General features: G+C 30.9%; 1 protein-coding gene across 2 annotated transcripts in view; it reads right to left on the bottom strand.

Moving 5' to 3' along the window:
• LOC108912914 (ankyrin repeat and fibronectin type-III domain-containing protein 1) overlaps positions 1-9,627 on the bottom strand; it is a 113,293-nt gene that overhangs the window by 45,222 nt on the left and 58,444 nt on the right. The window contains exon 1 of one of the 2 annotated variants that reach the window (XM_018718343.2): positions 9,447-9,524. The exons of the other annotated variant lie outside the window; for it this stretch is intronic. Coding sequence (XP_018573859.1) covers positions 9,447-9,483 — 37 coding nt within the window. The 5' untranslated portion in view covers positions 9,484-9,524. Of the gene's footprint in view, positions 1-9,446; positions 9,525-9,627 lie in introns of those variants that run through there. 2 annotated transcript variants of the gene reach the window in all.

Raw genomic sequence — 9,627 nt, 5'->3', positions numbered from 1 at the left:
ATTTTTATAACTAACCTTTATAACAACATAAGAAGAATACCTAAAAACGAAATAACATTAACATACCTACCAATTTTATAAATTTTCCACATGTCCATAATTAAAAAATCATAATACATATTGCAAATAGAAAAAATATATAGGTACCTATTTAAGTCACAAAAAAGTTTACAAATAATGATATTTTACATTAACTGAACTGGACTGAAATGAAATGTATAATGATACACAGTTTTTATTCTCCACATATCAAAGAAATGTTAATCCGTATAAAAAAAATTGTACTTAACAAATGATTATTTTTGTGGTATTATTTAGAATTAATGGAATTATTTTGGTATTAATTAAAATTATTAGAACTATTTTAGTATTATTTAGAAATACTAGAATTATTTTAGTATTATTTAGATTTATTAGAATTAAATTAGAATTATTTAGTATTGTCGGAAGTATTGTGGAATTACAATGGAAAATATGAAAAATTAATTCCATTTGAAGAATTGGTGTATACATTTTTGGGGGGTGGTTTTCCCCTCGATTTAAACTTTAAAGAAATACGAATTACAAAAAAATATTTTATTATTATTATAATACTGAACAGAGGCTTAAAATCTATTTTATTTACTATTTTCGGTTTATCTTCAGCTTTTGATTTCATATACCTATATGTAGGTCAAACCAATAATTTCGTGTGGCCAGATTATTAAAATTTCATATTTCTTTCCCTTAGACCAGTAATCCAACAGATAATTCCACGTAAACATATATTCGACATCGTTTATTCACCAATCCCAGTACGTTGGAGAAAAAAGTTTATTTATTCATAAATCATTCAAAGCCTTGTTGACGGCCATTCGTTATTTACTCTAACACTTTCAACGCGACTTATTAAAGCCGAACGACCCAGTGAATGAAACAATGGTACAGGAAAAATTTAGTTCCAACTGCAAACGGCCATGATTAATTCGAAGGATGTCAAACAATGGTAGTAACCGAGATGAGCAAAGGCCGTCATTATTACAGAGTGTACTAAAAGTGATGTCGATTCTGTTATCGTCATTTCAGTCCTTCTATCTAAAGTGATAAATTGGTTTGAATGTAAGGTAATAACGCGATGTTCAACAATAACGTTACGATACTACACTGACGAGATAAAAAACTCTTCTCAGGGTAATTTATTTGACACCAACGTCAATATTTTAAGGCAGTTTAGTCTATATTGCTTCAAATTTCGCCAATGTTTCTAATACCCACAACAATTCATCCAGAGAAACCCATATGGGGCAGTTCTCGCTGCAAAAGGAAAATTAATTTTCACCGATCTTTTCAATATTCAATAAATTCAATAAATTCAATTTTCACCGACGTTTTGAAAAATTATCTGTCAATTCACCCGGATGAGAAGATTACCGCCAAGAGTCCTCCGTTCCTTTGACGACAACGTATGCAGATCTCTCTCCGAGGTCGCCTACAAGCGCTGGGAACGCTAAAATTTTTCACCACTCTTTCCAAAAAATAGCGAAAATAAAAACATTGTAAAGACTTCAAACTCACATCCTAATTGACCTTAGGGTCGGTATTAACCAGAAACACTTTCAGCTTTTCAACTCCTCAGAGACTGTCTTTATCGTCAAAGACGCAGAATTTTCAACTACAAATTTTCGGGACCTAAACCGAACCATGCAACAGACCGCTCGGCGGAATCCACTCAACCAGTGTACGAATGTCAGTCCAGGTTTTCCGCAGTTTAATAGCCAGAGCACGGTTACCTGGCCAGATTAGTAATTTGCCTCATTTGGCGAATTAACTTAATAATTATTATTTAAGCCATTTGACATTACTAAAACTAAATATTGAATTGTAAAAGAAATTATGACTCAAATAATACTGACTTACAGTGCTATATGTACATAGTACTTGTATGCGTATTTGTTGAAATAGAATTCCAAGAAGACCCCCGCGTCACATTCTTGGAATTAACCGAGGTAGAAATACATTGGCGGGAAATTTCAAGGCACGTCCCTGACATGGTAAATTGTTACAGTAGTTCCGATAACAGAACTTTATTGGCTTATTCTTTTCGTGGAGTTCTATTTCAACAAGTATTGTACGAATTGTAGGTATATTTATTTAGTAATATATGTATAATGTAATGTATAATACTGTGGCATGAATATTTAGAAGTGGGTAATTTTCTCGTAAAAAATATGCTGTACTCTGCCTACAGCTAAGAAACGGCCTCAAAAAACGACGAAATTGAAGTGTATCTCAACAATATTGATTAGACGCAAATCATAAGTTTTAAAATTGGACGGTACTATGGTATTAACTTTTTATTCGAGTATTGATAAAATTTCGTAACACTGTTTCTAAAAGTCATGGTTTTGGTATTATTTTCGAAGATTGGCTTATTTATAAACAGGATACTGTTACATTTACAGCTATAGCATGCGACGATTTGAAGCTGGTAGCTAGATTTACAGTGTGATATTAGCAGGACATCCACATGGTATACCTGCAAATTTAGGGCCGTTACAGTAAAAAACTGTGGATACAATTTAATAAACAAATCATCACATCAGACTTTTAGGGGAAATTGCATATTTTGAATATTCAAGATGACTGAGAGCTTCTTTCTCGGGAATTAGAAGCGTCAGAGATGCGATCAAATGACTCGGAGTCAAACAAAAACTCTGAAAATTTTCTTTTTCGTGAATTTACAAAATAATGTTTTTTTCTAAGTCCGCTTTTCTCGATTGGTTTTGTGTTGAAATTTGGTTGAAGCNAAGACGTCCAAAATATCATGTATACGATGTACATATTCTGGTTCTTCTATTAATTTCTGTTGAAAATGTAACACATACGGCACATACGGCATTTTTACCTAGCAAAATCTTAAATTTATTAAGACAAAACAACATACGTGACGCTGTTTTTATTGAAATTGCAATATTTTCTAACAATCTTGAAATACATTAAAAAATATTAGTTTTTCATTTGCCGTTACCGAAAAAATCAAGTTATTACCTTAATTAGTAAATGAATTACAGTCAACTGAAGTATGCCTAATATCTCGTTGCAATTTACTCTAAACTGTCATATGTGCACATACGGTCTTCTTCCGAAATAGGGCAGTAATAGGTACTTGTAGGATTATGTCAATTTAGCTGAAAATTAAGAATCGCCTTGAAGCTCGAAAACGATAAAATGATAAAAGATACCACCCTATATATTTCCACCACCTACCCCCAGAATCACAAAACAACTTTTTGAGAAGAATTTTGATGTCACTGAATATTTTAAAAGTTATACAGTGTGTTCCCTGATGGGGTATCGCACTCTTGTAAACTTTTTTATTGTTGATTTTTTAAGAAAAAGTTATTCTTGATAGAAAGTTTTGCTTATCTTGGGAAGCTGTAAAATCAAACAGGTATGCAATAAAAACATACAGGACGTCCAAAAAATTTCAAAATGTGAAATTTTCCCTAACCTACGTGCTTTTAATTTTTGTTTTCGTTAAAAACTATATTTAACAAAGTTGTTTGAGAACTCAAGAAGTACTTAAATACGGGGTTTAGTCAAGAAAGAAGAATAATTACATTTGGCAAATAAGAAGACGCTATTTTTAACTTAAAGCAGACAGAAATTGCAGAAAATAAGTAAACTTTTATTTTAAATTCAATATAACACAAAAATGGCGTGGCAGAACAATTTCCGAGTTGGTTGCCACGTCTTCGGTTTAGGTTTCTTGACGTTTCGGGAGATATATCACTCTCTTCATCATAAGTAACTCTGAAAGTTTTCGAATTTTTGAAAAGAGCGATATGTCTCCATTCGTCAAGAAACCTAAAAAGATGAAGTGGCAAACCAAATAAATATAGCTTTTCTAATTAAAAAATAGAAACAGCAAATTAGAACTTGCAAACCTCCAAGTAATACACATTTTTCTAATATTTTTCTAAATTCTTGTACACACACGAACAGATCCAAATTGTTGAAATTACCACTTTTGCTAAAAATCAATTAAAAGATAAATTTTGCATCTTTTATACATTTTTTTAAACTGAAAACATTTTTTTTTCCATCAAATAATGTTAAATATCAAAGAAAATGAAAAGAAATATTAATTTTTTTTTACAATACTCGTATTCACAATGCTACACAATCGTACATCTTTTATACATTTTTCTAAACTGAAAACTTTTTTTTCGCAGAAAAAATTTTTTTTTTTCATCAAATAATGTTAAGTATCGAAAAATAGAAAATGAAAAGAAATATAAATTTTTTTTACAATATTCACAATGCTACACAATCGTAAAAAATGTACTATTTTGACCGCGGTTTCCAGCTTGTTTTCGTGTCAATTTAAAAATTAGTAGCAAATCCCGTATACTTAATGAGTTCTCTAGCGCTTAAATCGTTTCCATGAGATTTACAATTTTTTTCTATATCTTTTGTATAGAATTTAACATATTGAAGCGACTCCAAATACTGGTGCATGAATAACAAAACAGCCTACGGAGTTAGTCGTTAACCTCGAAATCTCGATTATTTTCGAATATTACCTTTCGGTTTGTGTTAAAATATAATAAAATATGTTGTTCTCTATTTCCGTTTCACTTCTTAAAAAGGGGCCCTTCTCTCAATTCAGTGAGGGGCCCTAAATGTAGCCGATACTGCAGTTCGGATCAGCAAATAAAATAAAACCGAGAATAAAATTATATGTGTGTGTGTCGTATTATTATGTTCTGTATTGCATTTTATATGTAATTGGTTCAAATTCCTAACTATAAACAATTGTGTAGGCGATACTTTTATCATAAAACAAATATAAACAACATCATTGGAAAGTAGCCAATTCAGGCGTGAAAAATGGTTGCATGTCCAATTATGCAAATTCAAAAACTCGGTCGCTAATCACTGATCTAAGTGTTGCCCACGATCACGTGCTCTTAACCCGACACAACCAAACCCATAAAATCTGTAATTAGGCGCCTCTTATGCGGATCTCTACGTAGAAAGTCACGGAAATTCATTGGGACCTTGACTGCGTAAGGCAGTTCTTGGTTTGGGTGTAATATAAAGCAATGCGTCACAAAATTATGAAATTCTTACAGATTTTGTACACAACAAACAAAAATAAACAACATATTCCGAAGAAACAAGAATATTAAATAATGGAAGTCTCAAAAAAACTATTTGAAATTTTCAAAACTCACGGTAAAACCAGTCTCCAACTAAACAGATTGTAGGAAGCACTAAGCAATCTTATTACTGACGTACATAAATTCTTGTTTACTAAACTGTTTTTTCTGCTGGGTTCCTCATTCGGTTTTAAGAATAGTTGCTCAGGTATATAAACATTACGTCATTGAAGTAGTTGTTTTTGAGATTCATGATGTTAGTCTGTCAAAAAATATTGCACCTTTAAATATTTTTCGAATAAATGAAGATATTCATACGACGAAATTCTTGTGTCTACATTGTGTGAATAGACACAAAATTGTTTTTAAGATACAAGTGCGAAGCAATTGTTTTTATAAGCCGTTTTTATCGTTTATTAAATACTAGCAAGCCGCCCCGGCTTCGCACGGGCAAATATAAAATAGCCTATGTTACTCCGAGGAGATGTAGCTTTCGGTAAAATTGGTTGAGTAGTTTTCGAGTTAAATCGTAACAAACAAAAAATCAATCATCTTTCATCTAATGCGACCCTAATATTAATTTTAAAATAATTCACGATATATCTAATATCTATATACCTAAAGACAACAAACGAACTCAAAACTAAAAATGTAAAACCTTTAAATTTAAAACAATATAGGTAACCAACAATGTGAAAACAAAATAAATTAAATTAAAGTACCTATGTTCAGGACTATCAATTTTAATTAATAAGTAAGTAGTTAGGTATCTAACTACCTAAAGAAAACAAACATGCGACTATGAAGTTTTAAATGATTCACAATAAGAAAAAAACAAACAAATTATTAAAACTCAATGAAATAAAAGTATGTTTGCAACTATCTATGTATGTTCCGACTACCTAAATACAAAACAAAAATGTGACCGCATCAAGCGAAGCGAGGCGCCTGAATTTTATTCTCGCATCCGTAATTTTTTTGCGATTACTCCTAAGATATTCATTTAAATTAAAAGAGTAAAATGTGCATAAAATGCTTAAAGCCTATAACTTATTTAAAATGATAAGGATTAATACCGTATTTGTGTAAATAGCTTTCCAATTACCGCTTTATAATTGCCCATTTTTTAAAGTATTAAAATGGATATAGTATGTTATCCTTAAGAGATATACATATGACATCGCGGACTTTTCTGTAGACCTATATAAGATACACAATTCCACCATGCATTATTTTGTTATATCTCAAAGGGTTTAGGCAGCGTTTTCGTTGAAAGCTCCCAGACGACTTATTTTTTCCGACACCTCCAACAAATATCGTTAATGTATGCAAAAACTTAACAAATTATATACTAAAACCTTTCTCGAAAACCACTCTGTTCATTGGTGAAAACAGCATGAAAATCGGTGCAGTAGTTTTTGAGTTTATCGCGAACAGACAGACAGACGCGGCGGAGGACTTTGTTTTATAATATGTACGAGTAGTGATAGTGATTAAGTGTTCTTTAATGCTTGAGGATACGTTTGGAGATCGAGACAAAGTCATGATCTCCGAAATATCCGAAACCAATAAAACACTTAATAACCGCAGTGGTTATGACGTTTCTTGCACGCTCAAATATTGGATAAATTTAATTGAAACTAAAAAATTTAATATTTTAAAAATATCTAAAATAAACAAATCGTACTTGAAAATGCTTTCGCTTTGGTTACTGTGACCGAATTTTTATTGTCAAGTGATATCTGCTGCCACAACTTAAGCTTCTTTTAAGTTAAGATTCAAGAAAGTGACGATTCGGGCTTGGAAAATGCTTGGCAAGTAGGATGCTCAGCCATAATTCCCGAGAAGTCCGAAGAGAGATATGAGAAAGACAACCTTCAAGTTACCTATGGGCAGCTGTAGTACCTAATAAGAAAAAGTTTGAAAATATCACAGAAAAGGTAATGCTAGCCTATTTTGTTTCAAGAAATGACACCCTAAAGTATCCAAGAAGTTTATGGGCTGAATATCCTGACCAAAACCACAATATTTTTGGAAAAAGCTGTTGATATTTCAAAATATGTTCGTAAATTACTTTTCTTAAGAAAGAAAAATATTGGACGTAATGTGAAAAAATCAAGAATCTTTAAGTACCAGAGAACACATGTACAAGCAAACCAAGGAATAGTTATTTTAGATCTTAAAGGGCACGGTGGGTGGCGTTCGTCCTCTTTAGCTGAAGGATATATCGAATACTCTGTGGAAATAAAAATCAATTTTCAAACAAGATTTTACATGGAGATTCTCGAGGAAATTCTACGAAAGAGATATCGCAGTCCAATCGATAAAACTAATTAACGTATACGTGTTAAATTTGTTTTTGTACTTTTTGACATAAAAAATGCAATGGGAGATGAAAAACTTCTTGTAAAATCATTTTTATAATAATCTAAAACGTGTTTTTCTTACAAATAGCTAATTAAAAACAACGAAAAAGTCATTATATCATTTTCGTTCAAAATATGATTTGAATTTCAAAAATAACAAAAAAATGTTTTTTATCCAGTGGCATGACATAATTTTTGAGTTGTAATAGGTACGCATCATAACTACGCCACTGATACCAGTTGAGACTTTATCATGTTGTAGTTTGTTTAGTACTTGTGCGTCTAAAAATTACTGAATTTTGCTTTTTGGTAAGTAGGTACCTAAATTATTTTTGCTACGTTTGATTATTTGGACGACGTGAACCTTTGGGTACTTAATTACATATTTTTCAAATTCATAATTTGATTAAAAGTTAAGATCCTGTTTTAAGAGATTCATAATTACTAAAAATCGAGCTAAAGTTTGAGCACAACCCTATCTTCGTACTACAAAATCGATACATTTTATTTTATTTATTTATTTAAAAACTGGAAAACGATTGTCTTCAAATTTACTAATTGATGTTTCATAATAATAGTTGTTTACATTTTTTCCGTAGAACAAGTCTGCGGCGTGCACACGTGGTATGCATCAGATGTTTAGCGTTAGGTTAAGCGCTGTTGTCACGTAGTGATGAAACTCCCCAATATTAATACCCGCTGTATTTTGAAAACTGTTAATCTTACGCCCCTGTAATATACAACTGTTTTGTTCATTTATAATTAATCTATCTCATGCTGAATTAATGACAGTCAAACTTCTTATACCCTGTATAGGTATATACAAAATTTTGAAAAAATATGTTGATTTGTTAAGAAAATATTAGGGACCTAACACTTTTTTAAACTTTAAATAAAATAAAATGAAGAAACAGCAAAATCGCTTCTTTTGTTTTGTTTCATTGAAATTCCTCTAATTACTGATGAATGATGATGTACTAATTCGACAGGAGCAGAAAGGAGATAATTTTTCTGCGATAGAAGCAGAATCCTGCAAAAGCAACAAATTTTATTAAATAAGACTGCAATTCTGTTGTCTTACCTTGCAGTATAGATGGCACTACCAAAAAATACTTCTTTCTTTCTTCTTTGCGTAAAGTGATCAAAAAAATTACGAAAACGTATTACATATTTTAACCAAATCGTTAAGAACTGACCCTAATGTGAGTTATTTTCTGTAAATAAGAAATGATATATTTTGTCCTTAAATAATTATTAATTTACTGGGAGAACAGGTCACAATTAAATAATTAGTTGTAAAACAATTTTTTTATAAAAACTTTTTGATTACTATCGTTTCGGGATTATTTTTCCCATCTTCAGATAAAACAATGGGTTATAATATTTTTCCTTATGTAAAAATTAAAATGTAGTTATTTTATTGTTTTGCATTATATGGATAATAGGAAATGATGTTACACAATATTTTTTGACCAATTATTTTAATTTTTATATAGAAAAAACATTATAATCCATGGTTGTTATTGTTTTATCTGAAGATGGGAAAAATAATCTCGAAATGATCGTAATAAAAAATTTTTATAAAAAATTTCTATTATAACAAATTATTTAATTGTGACCCGTTCTCCCAGTAAATTAATAGTTATTCAAGAAATTATATGGTCCGGAAGAAAAAAAACTTTATTTTGTCCTTAGCCACCCAAACCTATTGACTTTTCGTTCATCCGGTATGCAGTTTCAAGTAGTTTTTTTCAAGACTGGTAGGTAGACGGTAGGTATTCATGTTTATTTATTACCTTCAAATCAAATAAATCAATGTAACGAGTAATAAATTCATGAAAAAAGTAAATGTCAAATATTTTTATCAAATTTAATTGATACTAAATATTTTTTCTTTCACATCAATTAATTTTAGTGTAACATAAATGATGGTTACCTCCCAGCATGGCATATGCCAAGAACTCCGACAGCATCGATATCGATTTGAAGAAAAAATTACTAAACACATTGTACACTGCGTTAATCATCATTTTGGGGATCTAGCTTTCTTTTTGTAAACCACAAAAGTTAATGGCACGCACTGCGTCGTGAAAAACGTGTCCAGCTGCACACTATTT

This window comes from Anoplophora glabripennis, unplaced genomic scaffold, assembly GCF_000390285.2.
Source record: "Anoplophora glabripennis isolate ALB-LARVAE unplaced genomic scaffold, Agla_2.0 scaffold33, whole genome shotgun sequence".
Lineage (NCBI taxonomy): Eukaryota > Metazoa > Arthropoda > Insecta > Coleoptera > Cerambycidae > Anoplophora > Anoplophora glabripennis.
The sequence above is the reverse complement of the archived record's forward strand: the minus strand, read 5'-3'. Positions and strand labels throughout refer to the sequence as shown.